Raw genomic sequence first — 22,724 nt, forward strand, 5'->3', positions numbered from 1 at the left:
CAATTTGAGCGATACATTATGGGATGAAACGAGTTCCTTTTTAATTGCGGAAAGTGGTTCCGAAAAAATCAGTCTTTATTTTCAAGGATTAAAAGGAAATTAAGAGGCCTCATCCCGGCGAATTAAAATACCGCTAATTTTACAGTAATTATGTAATATCTTTATATCAGGGTGTCTACTAAATGTTCATTTTCAAATTCCAGGTTTTTTCAAGGTTTTCAAGGTTTATTTTTCCTTTTTTTCCAGGTCTATTCAGTAGAGTGACATTTATTGTAACACGTATAAGTTAATGCAATTTTATATAGTTCTTAACAAAAACTGGTTATAATTAGAGAATGCATATGGCAAGTGATAGTTTCTTTAAGTGACAAGATGAAAAAAAAAACTGATTGAAATGTAGGTTCTCAAAACATTTTACACAAGAAAATGTTTAATTAAAATATTCACTACCAGAAGGCCGGTTGAGAAAAATGTGCAGTAGCTTTAAATATCCTTATGTAGGAATACTATACAGGGGTGAACCTTAATTAAACCGACAAACTTCGGGAAATGATTCTCGGCACCCAAAGAAAAAAAAAGTCCTTTTAACTCTTCTCCAGGGCGCATAGTTTCCGAGCTAAAAGGTGCCGAAAATGTGGAACAATGAACTTCCGACGCCTGCATTTCCAAAATTATCCAAAGCAGAGAGTGCTGCTTAAAATCTCACAAAGGAAGTCATATGTTCAGAACAGATAAGACTTCCTTAAAGAGATATTAAGCTGCACTCCCTGCGTTGGATAGGTTTGGAAATATAGGCATCGGAAGTTCATTTTTCCACACTTTCGGCACCTTGTAGCTCCAAAACTATGTACCGTGGAGAAAAATTAGAGGAATTTTTTTCTTGTTTCAGATTCGGGAATCACCTCCCGAAGTTTATCGGTTTAGTTAAGGTTCACCCTGTATAATAGTAAATTTCCGTCAAAAACATTACTTCAAATAAACAAATATTATAGTAGTAGCACGTGAGTGTTGATGAACAATGACAAAAATGGCGGGAAAATAGCTTACTCACCGCTAAGTTATGGGAAAGTACTCTTGTGGTATTTTATGCTACGTACTGGTAGGACTTAGCGGTGAGTAAGCTATTTTCCCGCCATTTTTGTCAAACTAGTATTAGTTTAGAAGCAAAAAGAAAATGATCATATATAATACAAATTCTTGACGCAAAGTAGTCTATATTGTTAAACGTTACTGCACATTCTTCTTGGATGGGGACTGGTCATCAGTTACATTTAAAAATTTATTGTAACATGAAAGTTTAAAAAACTGAAAAAAAATATGGAACCACACACATTATATGAACAAATATAGAAAACAGCTTTCACAGTGAGCAGTTTTTTACATTTAACTTCTAGAGTTCAACATCCCTTTTAACTTTTTCGTCTGTTCTTCCAACGCATCTACTTCTGCTTCGGCGTCAGTTAGTATTCTTTTCTTCTTTAATTCCAACTCTTATTTTCTTCTTAATGTTTCTTTACTCGAGCTACTCTGTCTTCTTTTTCACCGCGGACTTTCAGATATTCATTTCTTCTGCTTGATGCATTCCTCACATACTGGATCATACCCTTTGTGATATTCATATTACGTATGTCACCAGCAACACGTACAGCATCCAACACACTTCTCTGGGCAATCAAGCACTCCTCTTGGAGATTTCCAACAATGCACTCTTTGTTAATGGAGAAACTCCTTTCCACTGCTGCGTTGCTATGGAAAAGTACACATCTTATACATGAATATTCTAAACGCATTGGAGACACCTTTGCTTAACAGATCATGGAGAAAAACGTCTAATCTGTCATTTTTGTAACTGAAATTTGACAGTTCTCGTGCTGTGTCTTGGTCTGAACAAAATTTTAAATATTCCCGTTTCACCATTTCAGCATTTACAGGTGTTATTTGCTCCTTCTCGACAAATGTCTCCAGGGCGAGTGTGATACGTGATTCACGACGGGTTTCGTTGGTCATAGTTTCTGGAGACAAGCAATTTGCGGCTCTTGTTACACTGTATTTTAAAGGACATTTCAACATAAGTTTTTTACAGGTTCTTGCAAGAATCTTCTGTATTCTTTCTTAAAGTTCAATATATCAACATTCTTCAATCTTTTAAGCGATGTAACCGCAGAAAATCCAACATCAACTAGATTAAGTGGTTTTAAGATGTCCTTATTAAAAAAAAACTGACCTCAATAGATGTTTTTGATAAGTTTTAGCTACTTTTAAGACATCATCTTTCACGAAGCGGCTTAAACTACGAATCAACGTGTTTAGGTCATTCCATAGAAACGGTAGTAATGGACTGTCTGTCTGGTACTTAGTGAGGAATTCTTCTAGTTCTACAGATACGGACTGAAGGAACCCTAATCTAGCAGGCAACAGTACATCAGAGATGTGGGCTTTTACTTTCAGACAAGTTTGATGTTTCAGGAGGTCTTGTTTTCACTGCATCAACATAAAATTTAAAGCACGAATCATAGTTATGGCACGGTTGATAACTAGAATTCTCCACCCACCTAATAGAACAAAACTTAAGAGGGAAAACTGCTGTTCCAGATGCTGCCATGAAATTCTGCTCTTCTTGAAGGGAAGTCCTTGAATAAATAGTACAACGCTCTCAAAAACGCTGCCACATTCCAACCAGCTTTGGTATGCGCAGTCTTAAAAGCCCCATTAACAATATGTAAAGAGCACGTTCCTGTCTCCAAAAGCTGTGGACCTTCACCATTTTCTTCACTCAGATAGGCCTTCAAATCACTCAGAAATTTCAAGTTAACGTTGGGGCCATCAAGAGAAACTTACAAATATCGAGACCCTTGTCCCTGAAAGTATTTATAAATGTACTTAACAAATCCTGGACAGTACCATGTCCGAGGAATACTAATGTTAAATAACGTGTTAAAACTTTATTTCCGTCACTGTGCTAGAAACGAACTACTAAGTCCATTTGACTTTTCTGTGAGATAGTGTTTACGCTTTCGTCGAACGATACTGCAAAAAATTCACAATTCACATTCACCGCCTGCACTCTGCTCACGTCTGTCTGTCTTTCTCAACTACATCTCCACTGAATAAGTTATTATTGGCTTTTAACTTACGCTGTAGCATATAACTTTCTTCTATTTTACAAAAATATACTTATTCCATACCAATCCCAAAAACAATATTTGAAAAACAATTTTAAAACTTCCAGGTTCCTCGTCCAATTCCAGGCTATTTCCAGGTTTTCCAGGTCCAAAAGTAAATTCCAGGCTAATTCCAGGTTTTCAAGGTTTTCCAGGTCAGTAGACACCCTGTATATAGATAAAAGATAATCGAAATATGGAACAAGAGCGCTCTAGACAATATCATTTTACATTATATCGTTTATCACAACTCACTGATCTGCTTTCGATTTCGAGACATTTTGAAAATCGGCATTTATTTTCGCGTTTATAAACGGCTGAAAACGAAAAGCCACTAGATGAGTTGTGATAACGGTACATCAAGCAAAATAATATTGTCTAGGGCGCTCTTGTTCCACATTTCAATTATCTTTTATCTATTTAAAGATATCACACAATTATTATAAAATTAGCGGTATTTTAATTTCGCCGCGATGAGGACTCTTAATAAATATATTTGCGCTAAAGAATCGTTGACCCCCACAAAAATAACAAAACATGTGTCCTATCGTCGCTCCAATTTGAAGCATTCACCATCGTTTTCAATACCAACTACAACAGCAAACCTCAGGTTAGTACTGCTCACTTGTAGCAGCAATTGACCGCGATTGATTTTGATAAGGGAAGGTATTGACCAAGACCTGCCTAGTAGGTAGGTCTACTATCCTGGCATTTTCCTGGTAGGACTGAGGAAAACCCTGGAAAGAACCCAGTCAGGATGGTTGGCAGCGGGAATCTAACCCACGACCTCCCGAATGCGAAGTCAACGGTCAACCACTTCAGCTACTTTGCTCGGTAACATTATCGTTTGTGAGAATTTTCATTTTGTATCGCTCCTGACGGGAAACCTAAGCCTCGAAACATCATGGATGTGTCATTTTTCGAAACTAGGGTTTCCTCTTAAATTCACCATATTACTTCTAAAACGATTAGTCTTTCCGCTATTAGTGCTTAAAGTTCAATTCTCTGCACTTTTCCGCGCTCATAACTTGGAAAGAACATCGCTTTCGACTTCGGTGTAATAAATTATCTTGCTTGTTTTCATGTGTGTTTTTAAACCTCAAGCGCTGTAATAGGAATTATAAAACACCTTATATGTATCTGCCATCTGCGGCTAGATCTTCCTAATGGTCGTTTTCCGATTGGTCTTCCGTCAAGACTTTAAAAGCGTTTCTACTTTCTTCCATCCTAGCTACATGACCTGCCCGCTTGAGCCTCCTAGACTTGATTATCCTAACAATGTTTGATAAACTGTATAAATTATGGACTTCCTCGTTATGAAGTTTCGGCCATTCCCCATTGCCGTTTCTCTTGAGTCCGAATATTCGCCTCAGGATCTTGTTCTCAAATACTTTCAGTCTATGTTCTTCCCTCAGAGTAAGCGACCATGTTCTGCAACCATATCGAACAACAGGCATGATTATCGTTTTATATATTTTAAGCTTCAAATTCCTCGACAGAATTCGCGACGACAAGAGATTTTGAACTGAATAATAACACGAATTCCCTGCTTTTAGTCGACATATAATTTCTTCGTGAATATGATTTTCGTCTGTTAATATTGATCCCAGATATTTGAAACTATCCACTTTATCAAAAGTATTATTCAATATTTTAATGCATCCATAATTTGCCGTATTACGGTCCCGACACACTTCTATGTATTTAGTTTTCTCTGCATTTACTTCTAAACTCAAGTCCCTGCAAGCATTTAATAAGACCTCAGCATTTCTTTCTATTGCTCTCCTATCACCCCCCCCCCCCATTAAATTTACATCATCAGCATACACTAACCTGATGAACACAGTTCAATTCTAGGCCCTGTTGGCTATCTTTGATTTTCCTTATAGCATATTCCAGGACAAAGTTGAGTAACAATGGCGACAACGCATCTCCTTGTTTCAAGCCATTCTCGACGTGAAAGCTCGTGGACAAAAATTTTCCTACCCGGACTTTACTTTTGCATTCATTTAAACATACCTTAATTAATCTAATTAGCTTTTTCGGTATTCCAAATTCTGTAAGGACGCTGTACAATGTTTCTCTCCTAACCGGGCCGTAAACCTTTCTAAAACCAATAAATAGTTGATGTACCGGGCTATTGTATTCCCACTTCTTTTCGAGTATTTGTCGAATGGTAAATATTTGGTCGATAGTTGATCGATTTCGTCTAAATCCGCACTGATAATCTCCAATAATTTCATCTGCGTATGGGGTCAATCTTGCTAACAGAATGTTTGAAAGGATTTTATAGGATGTTGACAGAAGAGAAATGCCTCGTGGTCAGTTTTGTCGCCTTTCTTGTGAATCGGAACAATAACGGATTCTTTCCACTCTTGTGGCAATTCTTCCTTGTTCCAGATAAGGAGAATGAGTTCGTATATCTTGTTCCACAATTTTTCGTCCCCGCCTAAAATTTACTCAGCCGGGATTTCGTCTACACCCGGAGATTTGTGTTTCCTTAATTTCTTTATAGCGATTTCTATTTCTATTCGGTTGGCTTCTGGAATATACGGTTCTGCGGTGTGCATCTCTCTTTCTCCACACATGTTGATTTCTGGCTGCGTGTTAAGAAAATCGTCAAAGAAATCTTTCCATCTATTTAAGATGCTATCCGTATCAGTGAGAATTGTTCCGTCTGCTTTCTTTAATATATAAGCACTAGGTTAATAACCTTTCTTAAATTCGTTGATCCCCTTATACATGTCCCGTATGTTTTTATTATTATCTTCAAGTTCCTTAGTTTTAGCTTTCCAAAAATCGCGTTTCTTTGTTCTAAAAGTTTTGGAAGTTTCCCGTCTGATGTCTACGAAATTTTGTGCAGTTATTTCATTCGGATTTTGTAGCCAACGTAATTTTGCCTGTTTTCTCTTTTCTGCTAGATTAATGCATTTCTGGTCAAACCATGGTTTGTTCCTACGTATTTCCGCGTGTCCCAATTTTTCTTTTGCTGAAATTTTAATGCTATCTCTAATTTCAATCCAAGTATCTTCAACACTAATGCACTTCGAATCTACTAAAGCTGAGAATCTATTCAAAACTTCAATCTGGTATTCCTCTCTTACCTGGCTCTCTTCTAATTTCTTTAAATTAAATGTCTCCGTTTTCAAACATTGAATATTTTCTTTGTTCAACGATAATCTCTCTCTTATTAACGCTGCTACCAGGTAGTGATCAGTGTCACAATCAGCCTCTCTAAATGACCGGGCATCAATTATGCCAGATTGTCTTCTTCTATCAACTAAAACGTGATAAATTTGACTCTGTGTTTTTCCGTCTGGTGAGGTCCAAGTGTATTTATGAACATCGCTATGTGGGAATTTTGTACTCTTCACGATTAGGTTTTTGGATGTTGCAAAGTTCATTAGTCTCAACCGTTGTCATTTTCTTTCCTTATGCAGACTTTCGTTCCCTATAATCGGTTTGAAAATATCCTCTCGTCCTACCTTCTCATTGAAATCCCCTAATAGAATTTTCATATGATATCGCGGGAGTTGGTCAAATATCCCGCGATATTTGACCAACTTCCACTTCTTCGTAAAAACTGTTTTTTATATCATCATCCTTATCTTTTATTGGAGCATGCCAATAATATCACACCAGCGGCCCTTAAGAGTAATAAAAGAAAGTCTGTCAGTAATAAATTCATTCCCCTTAATTGCTGATATTAATTCGTTTGTGAACGAAAAACCCTATTCCTATTTGGTGATTTTTATTTCCTTCTCCGTAAAAGAACGTAAAATTTTCGGAACGCACAGATCCATTTTCTTCCCACCTAACTTCCTGAACTCCCACTAGGTCCATCCTGTATTTCTCTAACTCACTCCTTACAGATTTTAACGCGCCTGCCCTATAAAGACTTCTAATATTCCATGTTCCAAATCTCATGTCCATTTTCTTTTGCTGAGGTCGTGCCAAGTTATCAGTCCTTGTCCGAGGCTTCTGCGAATGTTTCTGAACATGTGTATTTTTTTTTACAGGATGAGGTTGTTAGCCTTACCCAAACCCTCAAGGTGGAGGACCACTCCTTGTCTGTCCGCGACTGCTTATTCAGTATATTCGCAGCTAACCTCTATATCTAGAGGCCTCCTACTGGATCCGCAACCTGAGAACGCACCATTACACGGATATATATATATATATATATATGTGTGTGTGTGTAACAAGGGATGAGCGTATACCCACCTAAAAAATCAGCATTACATCACTGGCGTAGCTGTAATATCTTAGTCAGGGTCCTTGAATGCGGAGTCACTCAAATGATAGTGAAACTGATTATCAACATATCTTATAATTACCAGTAGATATATTATATATTTTAAGTATAATGTCTTTGCTGAAGATCTACTAGGATGATTTGTTTTGTATTCACGGTTCTCGGAAGGAGAGAGCTAGGAGAACCGAGGAAGCAAGGCATCGCAGAATCAATCGGGGAACCATATATATAAATAGATCCCAAGGGGGTCTGTTGCTATGGTTTCTAACAAGGGGATCAAGTTTCAACTGTTATTCTTCAAAATAACTCTAAAGAGTCCGCCAGATAAATGTATACACTATTTGTCATCATGTATCAGGATACTGGCATTGACAATTGTTCTGAAATTTAAGTATGTTGTACTATGGTTTTTCGCCCAAAAGATGTCGGCATTATTTTCAGTTAAAATTATGTTGTAGTACAGTTTTTCGCTCAACAGATGTCTTTACTGTCAATTATTTTTAGTTAAAATTGTGTTGTAGTACGGTTTTTCGCTCAACAGATGTCTTTACTGTCAATTATTTTTAGTTAAAATTGTGTTGTAGTACGGTTTTTTCGCTCAACAGATGTCTTTACTGTCAATTATTTTTAGTTAAAATTGTGTTGTAGTACGGTTTTTTCGCTCAACAGATGTCTTTACTGTCAATTATTTTTAGTTAAAATTGTGTTGTAGTACGGTTTTTTCGCTCAACAGATGTCTTTACTGTCAATTATTTTTAGTTAAAATTGTGTTGTAGTACGGTTTTTTCGCTCAACAGATGTCTTTACTGTCAATTATTTTTAGTTAAAATTGTGTTGTAGTACGGTTTTTTCGCTCAACAGATGTCTTTACTGTCAATTATTTTTAGTTAAAATTGTGTTGTAGTACGGTTTTTTCGCTCAACAGATGTCTTTACTGTCAATTATTTTTAGTTAAAATTGTGTTGTAGTACGGTTTTTTCGCTCAACAGATGTCTTTACTGTCAATTATTTTTAGTTAAAATTGTGTTGTAGTACGGTTTTTCGCTCAACAGATGTCGGTACTGTCAATTGTTTTTAGTTAAAATTATGTTGTAGTACGTTTTTCGCTCAACAGATGTCTTTACTGTCAATTGTTTTTAGTTAAAATTGTGGTGTAGTACGGTTTTTCGCTCAACAGATGTCGGTACTGTCAGCACGATTAGTGAGATAAGAAAATGGCAGGAGCATGCTTGACGTTCAGGCAGCGTAAGTACGTTTTGAAGTGTTTTATCAGGCTTGCGAATTCCATCAAAGTGCTACGTCAGTTGAGAGGGAGTTTGGTACTAAACCACCAACCTACCTAACAATCAAACTCTTGTTGACAAGTTTGAGGCGCATGGAACGATTTGCGATATTCACAAACGATGATCGGGAAGAACGCCTACAGCAACAAGTCGTGCTTCGTTCTGTTAGGTGTTTGGTCGCCTACGGGCAACATTTTGAACATCTAATTTAAACATATGCTTACTTGAAGGTTTGTAACACATGTTTGAGCAATAATTAAATGTAATTAAGAAATATGATATAGGGAAAGATGGGGTAATAAGAGTCAAAAGTAATTTAAACTTAACAGTTTTCAAGTCTCAGTGTGTATATATACTTTGTCACTGGGCAACATAAGAGAAAATTATTTAATTTCTTCCCAATTACAGGAAAACTGCGATTTTTTTTAAAAAAAAATCTAGTTTTGTTTATTATTCCGTATGGGGTAATAAGAGACGCGGCCCAGATTTCGTTTATGCCGTGTCTTGTTATTACACTCGGATAACAAGGGATACGCCTAAGATGTATTCTATTGCCCTACCTTTTTACATGATTTTATTCTGGCGACTTTTCTGTCAATTGACATGTGAAAATTAAAATCAGTGAAAGTCCTACTTGAAAGTCGCTTTTGATTACAAACTACACAAATTACAGCGTTTTATAATTTGTGAAGTTTTTCGTTCATTCTGAACATTAGGAATAACAAAATTACACGTAATCATATAAAGCTATTTTATTAAAAAGGTAGGGCCTACATCGCAAAACAACTTTTTATGCTACAGTGACTTCTTACACAGTAGGCTATAAAAAATTAAATAGGTTATACCAAAATGAAAAATAGCCTGCGTGAAAACTTTTAACAATAATGGAATGAAACATTAAGTCCTAAAACAGAAAACAGGCCTAGACCAAAAATTTTTAAACCAAACATTTTATCTTTTTAACAGAATAAAGCCTCTTAAATATTTACAAGTTCTGCACTTTTAACAATGAACGGATCATTTCCTAAAACAATTATAGGACTGTAAAACATAAACACTTTATTCACTTTCTGAATATCATCATGAGGAGGTCACTGGAATTCTAATCTTCAGTTAGTGAACCTAGAAAGACCAAACGACTCTCTCTTATTAGCCAGACAAAATAAAAAATGGTGTAATAAGAGAGACGCATTTTATGGCAGGCTCATTCATCAGAGAAAAACTGGAACAATCACACTTTGAAGTGTCACTAATACTCTACAAATTTATGCAAACATTTTTTCAGAAACATTTATAACTAAGTTGTATATAAAAAAAAAATCACAAAAAATGCTGACTTTAGTTTTTGATAGACACTTTTTGAAAGGTAGAAAAGAAGGTAAAGAAGTTGCCTTTTTTTTAGACTTGTGCACATAAAGATACAGTAAGTTGTCGGTTTTTTTCGGTTTTTCTGATAACAAACCAAACTACCAGCCATTTTGTCTCTTATTACCCCATCTTCCCCTATCGTTTTTTTTTTTCTTCTTAAACAGTATATAGGTTTTCTTTTTCTCTGGCGCACTCCGTATAATGGGAGGGGGGTACAAATACCCTTCTACACTTTAGTCAACTCGCTGATTGCGGGGGGGGGGAGGCACCAAAAATATCTTCCTGCACCGAAGAGATTTATTACGGCGCTGAATGTATTTTACACAGTACTGGAAATGAGTCGTATACTCCGGTGTGATATACTCCGACACCTCTTTCCATTTTTTTAATACTGGCACCTTTGACAGTGAGATCGTACATGTGAAGTTTTTAACTGGACTGTACACTTGAAAATTCATGTGCAAAACATGTAAGCTACCCCACCGCTAGTATTTAACATTTCTCGTTTCGAGCACTGGTTATGTAGCGAATGGTTCCAAAACTACAAGAATGGTAATCTTAAAGAAATGGAGAGAAAGGGAAAACCGTTTCTCTTAATTCGAACATCCTTATTTGCACGAAAGTAATTTTGTAATGCGAAAGTGACCAAATCGCCAGTTGTTGGGTTCTGAAACTATTTTATTATTTCAAAATCGAAATTAAATTTCGATTTTTATAACAGATGTTTGATTTCAAAAACCGAAAAACCAGTTTTGGTTTTCAAAACCGGAACCGAAAATGTCATGAAATCTGAGCAGAAGTAGTTACAATTAGATAAAATTTCAAGAATTATTTATTACTGAAACGTTAAGGACTAAGATTAAATAAAGAAAAAGGAAAAATCTTCAAATACACTCACGCGATACATAGTTTAGAAACTATCGATATCAGTAACCTCAAAAGGTACATTGCGTTTTCTCTATTTTCTAACGAATCTATTCAAAAGCATAATTAGCTGTGGAATTAAAAAAAAAAAAAAAAAAAAAAAAGTCATTGTAAGTAGTACATTCATGGACGACATCACAACACCTTCGCCCTCGTCACTAACCATAAAATAAGTCTAATTGCTTAATATTTTTTCATAGTGTGAAAGCATTCACTGGACGTCTTACGACTTTTCCGATTACAAATGCTAACATCTAGGTGTACATAGTTGCTGCCTGTGTAAACAATTCTCCACTAAACCCCCTTTTTAATTATAATTATAATTATATGGGCGCATGAGAGGATTATTTAAATTAACAAAAAATTGGCTACTTACCAATGAATCCTCCCTTGGAGAGCCTAAGCATTGCCCCTTTTTAATTGTTTATGTCTTGGAAATGTTGACAGTAGAGTCAGCCATATTCGACAAATCAAAGTATTCTTTATAAACTAGTACCAAGATAAAGAGGAACAAACAACTACCTTTTGAGATTACTTCTAAAATAACTCTCTAAGTGTTTTAATTGACAATGTTTAAGTATGTATTGTTACTCTAAAATGTTGTATGGTGTAATTTTAAACGTATTGTAATGTCCCACGTGCTTGTGTATACAAATACCCTATTTTCAAACAACAACCACGTGCACCTTACTACAGAGTATTACAGCTGCAGACGAAGGAGACAACAGCCCCACCATTGGTTACATGACAACGGGGGAACATTGCCTATTTAACCGAGACAATTGCATGGACAGCCATCACTTTTGAATGACCAAATCTACTTTCTTAACTTGCAGTGGAGCTAACGGTTCCTTTTCCTCCTGGCTTGCAGTAGAGGACTGGGAGATTCCTAATCACAACCAGGCCTAGCTTGAGTGGAGTTTTGTTAGGACCTCTAACCCCTCTCTGCATGCAGTGAAGCAGTGTGTCCTACACCCCCTAACGTAGGTCGCTATTGAGGAATCCTCCCCCAGACCGCATGGTCGAAGGGACACCTATTTCTACCCTATATTAGAAAATTTAAATTATTGTACTTCTGTAGAATACTGTTTACAGAGGATTTTTATAATAAAACCGGTAGTGAAAAACGATTCCGGACTGTAATTTGCTTTACCAACTTCTGCACAAGTAGAATTTTACAGTATCCACATACAGTTTCTCTGCTAGCAATATTTGGATTCTCCCAAGATTAATTAGTGTTGGCTGCTGCTGAAAAGTAATTATATATTCCAAAATAACGCACAACTTCTGATAACAAATAATGTGTATACAATTTTTGCACTTGTATCTAATAGCCAACTGATTTTATCAACTGTTGTCAAGTGGTAACCTATCAGCTAACGTTCAATTATTTATTAATTACCTGTCCCAGATTGGCTGGAAGAGATGACGCTAAGCCGTGGATCTTGAACTTTGTACCCCAAATGTTAGAAGTCACTTCAACTAAAGGGACATTCTGAAACGAGAAGAATATCAAATTACACCATATATATATATCAACAATTTTACCTGAAACTAATAGCAGTATTAACCAAGTTATTAATATTTATTATTATTTTAATGAAAAAATTTCTATTAGCCATGTTTAGCACATGAGAAAATATAAGCACGCAATAACAGATTCTTTAAAACTAAATGTCTAGCAACGAATACGCAGGACTTTTCACTTTGTTATGTATTCAAAGGTAGAAAAACTGCAAGCACCTTCATTAGTCTGAAAAAAAGTCTGCTTTTGATCCAGGGACAATAACAAACAAGGTCTTCGTGATAGTTGTCTTGATTTCTACTGAAACATTATCTGACCCTGTAAACATGATCACATTTACTGTTGCTAATTTTGACAAGTTACATCTGCTTCATTATTTCTGAATTTCGAAGAAAACAGAGTTTAAAAGAGTTTTGGTGGAAAGTATTTGAAAAGAAGTATAAAGGTGAAATACGGGAAATAACGACTAATCAACTTGTTGACGTTGTTACAGTAACACTCTTAATCTACGAAACACTGAGTGATTAAAGTGGTAGTGGAGGGGAAACATAATGTCAATTGAGTTCCACATTGAAACAGATCTTATTCTCAGAGATTCTGCATACAAAAAAGCTGGGAAGGTTATATTGTGATTGTTGTGAGGTGCTGAAAACAATTGTATGTAAAACTGTTTAATTTGTTGCTAATTTTCACTTATAGTGGAAGTTAACTTTTCATTTAGTTTTTCTTAAGTTTTGTTATGCTATTAATTATCACGCCTGAAGGCAAAGGTAGCAAAATTAACAAAACAATTTGTGTAAATTATTTAACATTTAAGGTAGATCTACTGTTTTTATGGAAGAAAGAGATATGAATGCTTTCTCATAAAGTTCCCTAAATTGACTTTGATATAGTTTACTTACTTATCAAACTTACGAAAATTAGAGGATTTGTAATACTTGATAAACCTCTTATTAAGCTTTAGTTTTGTAAGTGTGTTCAGCTTATTCACAAGTTCATGAGATACGTTTTGTGAATGCTATGGATGTCAACTACTAGGACCTACATAAAAAAGATTGTTTATATTGATGTACGTAGAGGAAGTTCAACACATGTGGAATGTATTTGTTGGTATTTTACGTTATTAGAATAGATTGTTACATAGTCGGATATATGGTAGAATGACTCCTGATGTTATTGATATAACTAAACAATTTACAATATAGCCGTCACCATTAGTAGTATTCAATAAATGCTCTTCGATATTGTTTTTGTTTATACATATCGGTACAGAAATAATAATAATAATAATAATAATAATAATAATAAACAATATAATTGATTTCATACGTATATTTTTAGGTACTAAATATACCTACATCATGTATTTGAATATTAATTTTTCTTTTTGAAAAATAGGTTTAAAATATTAAAATCATTGTAATAAAATGTAAAATATTGGCTAGCAAAGGGAGGCGCCAAAAAGTCATTTTGCCCGGGTGAAAATTTTGCCTTGGTCCGCCCCTGATCTCATGTATCTGAGAAGGATGCTGAAATTCTATCAAAACGATTTCACTTTAAAAGTTTACGGTTTTTAAAACTGAAACTGCATCTAATTGTTATCATTAGCAACAATAAAAAGTTTTTAAAAAAGTGTTGTTCCTGTTCTCTTGCATTAAATGTTACAACTCTGACTCAAATGATATGCAGTGCTAACAGAAGAAACGCTCTCTTCTTTTGTCTTCCAGTGTAATCATTTTACTTAAATTACAAATCAAACACTTTAGTGAATACACGGTGGCATCCCTTCATCAACACGAGATTCAACTGTAGCTTTCTTCATGAAATATTTGGGCACACAGTTATTTGATACATTTGAGTGAACGTAGCACTGAAATAAGAAACAAAATTTCGCTGAAGCTTCCGTGGAGCTACGGAATACTAGTATTTTTGGAGAACAAATCCTTCAACTTTCTATATAAATCTTACATTTTGTTTATACTTCAGAGCATTTTCCCTTTCAGAAAAATTTTAGACGAAGAGTGATGATCGAACGCACGTCTCTGACACAAGCAATATCATAGTTTCTCTATTCACCAATAAATAATACCGTAAGTATTATTGAAAAAGGCCATTGAATTAATTTTTTTATTATTTTGTAAGTTACCTGGAGGCACAAGTTACCTAGATGGTAATATCCGTTTGGTAAAAGAAATAAATCCACTTCATACACTTGAGGAGTCGAATCGTGCTAAGAGTATTCGTGCTTGCTCTAGGCATGTTGAAAATGTATCGAAGAATTGATACTCTTGCAATGATGGAATTAGATCAGTAATTCAATCCCTCAATCAAAAAACACGTAGTTCTATGAAATTCATCGTCATATTCCGTGATGGATGAATCAACACTACAGCAATGAGTCTGAAAGTTTAATGCAGACAGGAAGACGGTCGGAGGGAGAACTAGGCGTCCACTATTATTACGAAATATTTTGTACGTCATGGATGATGGATGAATCATAGAGGATTGCGCTGCACATAGTAATGCTTGAATATGTTACTGTCCGTCCCGAAATCGGACGGGTGCGGGGGCAAAATAGATTCCTTGAATACTTAGCAAGAAACAAATAACGCGTGAATGCCAACTATATCTCTTGGATCATTATGCATGGAAATGCGATGAATTTCTTCCTTATATGTATATATTTGATTGTCATACATCCTGATTGGAAACAAACCATGGGTGTTATGCAACACCTGCGACTAAACGCCAACTAATGACACGCAAAGACACTCGTTCAATGATCGTAACCAACAAGTTAACGAAAGTCATGTCTTCTGAGGCCGGAAAAGTTCACTCCTTGCTCAGTTCACGATTAACACTCCACAATACACGTTGATAAATATTCTAGAGCACTAATGCGCTGGAATCATCATAGGAAAGGACTATTATCCGCTATCGTTATTTTTCTCCACTGCATGACTGACTGACTGACTGACTCATAAACAAAGTAAATAAAAATCTTTCGAACTTTCAAGTGGAAGTTTTCGACCATCCCGAATCTAGGGGTAAGCGATTTTTACCTTTCCGCGGAACTGTTGAATTTTTTTGGGAGGAAAGGGTTCTGGAAGTGAAAGAGAACCGAAGTTTATGGCGAATCAATCTATGCGTTCATCGTACGCTACTACAAGTACTGTCTCAATATTCAGGGTGATTGTACAGGAAAGTATTAAAAAATGTCAAAATTCTATTTCAAACACTGGTACAGTTTTCCAGGAAATACTCGTACTTCATTTATTTATTTATTTTTTAACATCAAAATTTGCATTTCTTAATTTGAATATGAAGTATGTCTACACTGTTCTTTAAATATAATTTAATAGGATTTTATTAACAGAATTAAGGAAACCAATATCTACTATTTCAAGGGTATTTTTCAACTCTTACAGATACTGTATTTAATTAAATATACGCATTTAATTATCAACTACCTGTAATCAACACAAGCATTTCGCTTTCTGTTATATAAACAAGAAGAAATCCTTTAAGGACCAAAGACATTTGTTTAGATATTATACTTACATCTGGAAGTGTGTCCACATACGCCAAATCATCGCCATCCCCTTCCGCTCTCTCTCCGTGAGATTTTCGGCGTCGCCGTTTCCGTCGTTGAACTCGAGGACTGGCACAACTATCTTCGTGCTCTGTGTCGGAGGTGTCGGTGGCATGGCCGTTGGGAGACGAACCGCTGCTCTTTCCAGAATCGCCGTTTGTATCTAGACATAATCCCACCTCTGAGGAAAGACAATCTACAATTAATTAGCTCAGTGAATCAAGATACAGTATTTAAGAAATTTTGGCGATGGACACTATGCATCAGAGCAATAAGCAAATCTAACATTCATTTTACCAAGAGACGCTTAAGTATGGAGATATTACTATAAAGAAGTTCCATTATGAATGTTTTAAATTATAGTGGTCTCGACAGAAAAAAAAATGCCAGTAATTTTCCACGGCTATTGTCTAACGTATTACTTAGTTTCTTCGTTCTAAAACATTTCGCTGAACAAATCTAAAATTGGTAAAAATGGATAGTTTTAAATTTCTTCATAATACGTCCACGGACCTTAAGCTTAAAGACAACTTTTCCTTTCTTATATTTTGCCAATTCTTGCTCATTTCGATCTAAAATACAGTAGACTTCCGAGTATCCGGCCATATGTAGCGGAAGGGCAGGCCGAACAAAGAAACTGGATAGGCCGGAGTTCTATGATTATAACTCTACGTAGTATAATCAGTTGTTATAATGAGGAACAGCGGCAACCGTACTGTATTAAGGTCTGTTACACACTGACGAAACAATGCACGAAGGAGCAGAACGCTGCTCTTTTCCTGTCACAACTTGTATTTTGCTCACGACACGTAGGAGGATCGTAGCAAACACCCGCTTCCAATGCCTTGACAATGTTGCCAATGCAATGCCTTGCCTTCCTCATTTAATTACGATTAAAGAAAACTGGGCCGGATACTCGGGGGTCTCCCGTACTGAACAACACACAAAAAAGGATGAGATATATAAAAGTTAACTTTTCAAGTACCACATTAGTTTATATCAAGGAAAATAACAATTCTCTTACGGATTTATATGAATTTAGTAGTTATTTACGAATTAAAAAGGATGCACGATATAAGCAATATTATTTTTTTTTAACGAATTTCAAATTCTAAAATAAAATTTAATTATGTAAGAAACAAATATGTTTTATGTGCCTCTAAATACCTATTACTTTGCTTTCTACGTGTAAATAGTACATTTCGCAGTTAAGAAAAAACAAAACTCAATAAAAAGTTGAATTCACTTGATTTCGTTTATGTTATTGTCATTATTATTATTATTATTATTATTATTATTATTATTATTATTATTATTATTATTATTATTATTATTATTATTATTATTACTATATCACTCAATGCAACATAATAACGATTCTACTTCGCTTCTAGTTTTGCTTCAATATTTCGAATGCCATTCAATCTCACGAACAAAGATCAGCTTAAATAATTTTTTGATAAGCTCTTCATATGTTTAGCTGTATCAACACAGAGGAAATTATAAGATTTATAACAAATTATATTAATACGTAGTAGTAAATTACTTAAGCTGAATAATAACCAACAGGAATATTCGAGACAACTCCTATTTTCTGTTAACATTCAAGAACAATTAGGAATCGATGTACACTCATGTCCAAAATTATTGTCGCATGTCTATAAATATGTTGTTCTAGGAATATAATTTGATAACGAATTCGCCCGGTATTTCTTATAATGTTAGTATGTGTATAATTGGCAAAGACATGTATGTAGCAAATTTCATGTCAAAAGAGCAGTAAATAAGAATAATAAAACGAAAATAAAACTTTCTTGTCCATTCAGCAACGTTTTGTTTTAATCATTCTAATTTTCGTATTTATAATTCTTTTTCTATGAAATTTACCACAAATATACATTTCCCGATAATACACATATCAGTATTAAAAGTACCCTGCAAAATCATTATCAAATTATATTCTTACAAGAAGACAGTTATGGATATGCGACAATCATTTTGGACATGTGTACGTAAGTTTACTGTACTAAACAAGTTACAAATAATTGGTTATTGAGTGTATGGAAAAAATAATAATAATTTTATATTATATATATATATATCTTACATTTTTTCAATAATATAATTTGGTTAGTGCACTAACACTTTTTTTCAGAAATCTTATCCTGTGATCTTCTATGTTGCATATAATTATGTTTTTCAACCGATCGATGTTTAAATCCCTGTATGTACAATATTGCCAATTTATGTACAAATTCAATTCTTAATCCGTAATTTGTTGTATGGCCTAAAAAAATTATAATAAAATATTTACAGACTTAATTTTTTTTTATTAATGTAGTTGGTAATGCTCGTATCCCAGTTCTTCTCAAGGTCTTTTTCAGTATTCACTAGCGGATTTTTTTGTCCTTACATAATACGCTTCAAATATGTTCCTTTCAATATTCGTGGTGGCCCAATGTAAAACTTCTACCTTTTTACCTACATGTTTTGTAGTTTAGAGAAGTTTATTTTCATGAGACTCTCTAATGCATTCCTTTAATCTAGTTCCAATGTTTCTTTTTGGTCATTTTAATATAGAAAGCGCCACAAGCACAACAGCAAAAGATCTGACATATGCCACTTACGCTGTATTTACGAACGCAATAATTTTTACGTGACGTTTTTCTTCCACGCTGAACTTACTTGGCGTTGTACAGCGCCACAATTATCTCTGGTGGCGAAAATTGGAACTAATTTTGTTTTTTTTTATACCAATCGCTTCTGCATATTCCCAAATATACTCCTACCAAGTTTGGTTGCATTTTGTCGACTGGTTACGTCTCCAGAGTTCTCTGAACAGCGATACTTATTTTATGATAACTTGGTACTTCTATACAATCAACATGCGTCTCGTAATTAGTCTTCCCTATGTACTGCATCACTTCTACGGATTTTAATGAATAATTAGAAGACATTATACATTGAGAAAAAATGTATCTAGAAAATGATTTAAATGTTGCTTCCAGGTCCTTCCTTGTAGGTCGAAAATTTGGATACGCGGGTCATGACGTCATACCTGTCGAGCATTCAAACTTCTGCACTTATAAAACATGTCTTTCATACGATTCTGCACTCATAAAATCAATATTAGTTCATTTAACAGCATTTTTGTGAGTACCTTCAAATACTTATATAAAAAAAAAAAAAAAATCATAGCGTTTGTCCTTAATTAAAAAGAAAAAGAAACCAGTATATCCTTACGGGCAATTATATCAATATTCAGCGAGTACTAATCATTACTAAAATTAACGGAATTACTTTCATAGACTTTCCAACTACTAGTTGTGAGGATTCAAGCGATACGATACAACCAAGTATATTAATTATGAATTACGTACTTACCATCGACTTGTGGATCGTATATTACAAATTCAGGCCTAATTTTGCTGGTTCTCTTTCCTTTGAGGAGGGGCACCAATCCTCCCAGGTACTCCAAGTACAGGGTGAAGCAAGTTCCAGAGATAAGGTTGGTGTCATCAGCATGGCGAATCATCGTACAGTGCAGACGAACATTTCCCATTGGTGGACGGCTAACAAATTCCCGTATTTGGGAAAGTTCAGGAACACAACACTGTGACAAAAGTTTCATTGTTAACTTTTTTTAAAACAAATTAATATATACACAGTCTTTTTTTTTTTTTTTTTAAGTTTGCAAATTTTACAATATATCTACCTAGGTAGTCTGTGATAAATAAACGAAAAAGAAGGATAAACTTTACCATCCTTTACAAATTAAGCAAATTTAATATAATTATGATTAAAAAAACTGACACGAGAAGTATTTTAGTTCGCGGATGTAATTGCACTAATTCTTCACGTAATTGCACTACTTTATTTATCTCTATTTTCTATACTTCGTATAGAAACTGCCAGTGTTATGTTATTTTGCCACACAAAGATCAAAATCATCAGCTGATCTGAGGATTCCATCCGAATGAAACTAGATTTCTAAATCTTTTAAGCAGCACCATAACTGTAATTTTAGAGTATACTCTGGAAGATTATCAATACTTTACAAAATCTTGTATTACTTCAACAGTATAGATTGTGGGTAGTGATAATAATCTCAATACATAGTCTTACCATAAAAACTGTCCCAAAGTTTTTAGTACATCGACACAAAATGGTTAGATATATTTTAATATCCTAATAACATGAGTTACGAGGATGCATTATGAACCAAAATCACAAATAATTATTCAAATGGTCACCATTAGCATGCACACAGTCCTTAAGTCTTTATAGCTACTCATCAACTGCATTACACAACACAAAAACTGAAAAAAATCTGCAGCTGCCGTCCGAAGAGACCACTTTAAACTTTCAATATTGGGATCTCTCTTCTTGGAAGCCACCTCATGAAACCTGGACCACAATTTGTAGTCCAAAGAGTTAGGTCCGAACTTACAGAAGGCCCATCTGAAGTGGAAATGAAGTCTGGCACATCTGCGTCCCTCCACTGATAGGTTGTCCGTGCCTTGTGTGCTGGGGTTGAGTCCTGCTGGAAGCTCCAGTTCTGTCCATAGAAGAAGGTATTGATGAAATTCTTAACTAATGTCTCAAGCACTGTCTCCTAGTACACTTTGACTACTAGGACCTCCTTTTCACAGAAATGGAGTTCCATTGTGCCCTCGTAGCTCACACCCACCACACCATGACGGAGGCAGGATGCTGATCCCCCTGGATCCTTGAAACCTTTTCACCAGCTTCTCTGGAGGATGTGGCATATATCATGTCATTTTGGACATTGAAAGTATCCTCAACACTGAAAATCTTTTCATCAATGAAAAGGATTCGATGGTGGCCATTTGCTGCGTAACGCTAAAGTAAGCGCTTTGTTTTTAGGAGCCTCTGGCGCTTCAGTTCATCTGTCAGGAAATGGCCTTTGCGTTGTTTGGAAGCATGGAGTCCCAGGTCATTGCTTAACGTGCCGGACATTTTCGATATCTTTAGCTCAAGAGCCATAACTGTTTCCTAACTGGATTTCGTTGGACACGCGCCGACATTGCTTTCACAAGTTCCGGTGTTCGTACTGTGCGTGGTCTTCCTTGCGATGGGCGATTTTTCAGTTCCAGTCTTATTATTATTATTATTATTATTTTACTAATTTGCAGCTTCTGGAAAGTGTTGAAAATCTTCCCTTGTGATTTGCCTACCTTGTGCAACGCTATCAGGGCAACACGATTTTCATATTCGCTTCATTCCATCGACTAAAATCTTTACACTTCTTCATCTCATCTAACAATGACTCACGCTTCATGATACCACTCTTGGCGTCGCTCGCTTGTACGGGCGGAAGTACAGCCACCTTCAAAAGTTGGGACAACACTTATGGTAAGACTAGGCAATATATAAAAGAAATGCTTCATACTCATCGCGACGATTATGTAAATTAAAGAACGTTTTCGAGTATCATGATCCTTATCATCAACTTCTTTTAAAGTCTGAATACACGTCGGAACGCTGTGTAGTTGCTTCCAATTACTTTTTTACTCCTCTACCTTTTCCACACTTTTTAAAAAACAGTTTTCGACCTTTTTTCAGACTTGAAAAGAAGCTTAGGATGAGGGCCGCGATACTCAAAAACGCTCTTTAGCTTACATAATCATTGCTGTGAGTATCAAGCATTTTCTTTTGTATATTAATTTGTTGCATGGCATGTGTTTCTCTGTTAGTGCGTGACGGACAATCTTTGCATTTGCTTACATACATCCCTATTAAATTTCAGCTCTTTTGATAACATATGCACAGTAACATGACGGTCTTGTTCAAGTAACTGTTTCAAACGTTCTACACTTGCTTTATGTGATGCTGATGAGTCCAACTCTAGGATTATCTTCTAATGAATTTTTGGCTTCCCAAAACTTTCTCGGCCATTCAAAGACACGGCTCCCCATAACGTCTTGTCACGATATAGTTGTATCATATTCCATGTTTCATTAGTTTTTTCTACCTAAACGCAGAACAGAATGCTAACTCTACTCGGAATCCGCGTTCATCACCCAGAAGAGTAAATTGCTAAACTTTTTGCCACCTAGTGAATTAATATAGAAACACTTCCAAGTCAAGACTTTGTCTACATTTTAGATGACTGAATAACCTATTTCTTGAATTTGATCATCACAGATAAAGAATTAAAAAGGCAATCCTGGAACTTTTCTCATAAAGGTTGTATTCCCATGTTTTGGCAGAGAGACGTGAGTGAATGTTCCCTCCTAGATAAATTATGTACATAATTGCCTTCTGTGTGGAAGACTAAAATTCAATTTCGTTAATAGTGTATGTGCTTCGGATTTCATATTGAATTTCAATGCAGAGAAAGGATGCTGCGAAATTCTATAACACTAAACAAACAAACAAAGTAATAACATTGAAATGACGTGTATTTAATTTGAAAATTTCTGCTTTGACTTTGTGTGAATTTTTATTAGATAAACAAACGATCGAAGAAATTGACTGCAATGTTTTATTCAGAATTGTGCTAAAAAGAAAGTTAATGTAGAGACTATTGACTAAGAACAGTTTCTTCGGCTGCCTGACTTTCTTATACATACGCCTTATACACAATCCAGTA

The 22,724-nt window shown here is 35.2% G+C and overlaps 1 protein-coding gene across 2 annotated transcripts in view; it reads right to left on the reverse strand.

Annotated features, from left to right (window-relative positions):
* The window catches only part of Tusp (WD40 superfamily protein Tusp), a 320,891-nt gene that overhangs the window by 53,480 nt on the left and 244,687 nt on the right, over positions 1 to 22,724 (reverse strand). For both annotated transcript variants that reach the window (XM_081732680.1, XM_081732675.1), the window contains exons 8-10: positions 19,493 to 19,721; positions 16,078 to 16,289; positions 12,394 to 12,486 (exon numbers count right to left, since the gene is read on the reverse strand). In XM_081732680.1, coding sequence (XP_081588806.1) covers positions 12,394 to 12,486; positions 16,078 to 16,289; positions 19,493 to 19,721 — 534 coding nt within the window. The remainder of the gene's footprint in view (positions 1 to 12,393; positions 12,487 to 16,077; positions 16,290 to 19,492; positions 19,722 to 22,724) is intronic.

The sequence above is a fragment of the Thermobia domestica genome, chromosome 1 (assembly GCF_964235325.1).
Source record: "Thermobia domestica chromosome 1, izTheDome1.hap1.1, whole genome shotgun sequence".
NCBI lineage: Eukaryota > Metazoa > Arthropoda > Insecta > Zygentoma > Lepismatidae > Thermobia > Thermobia domestica.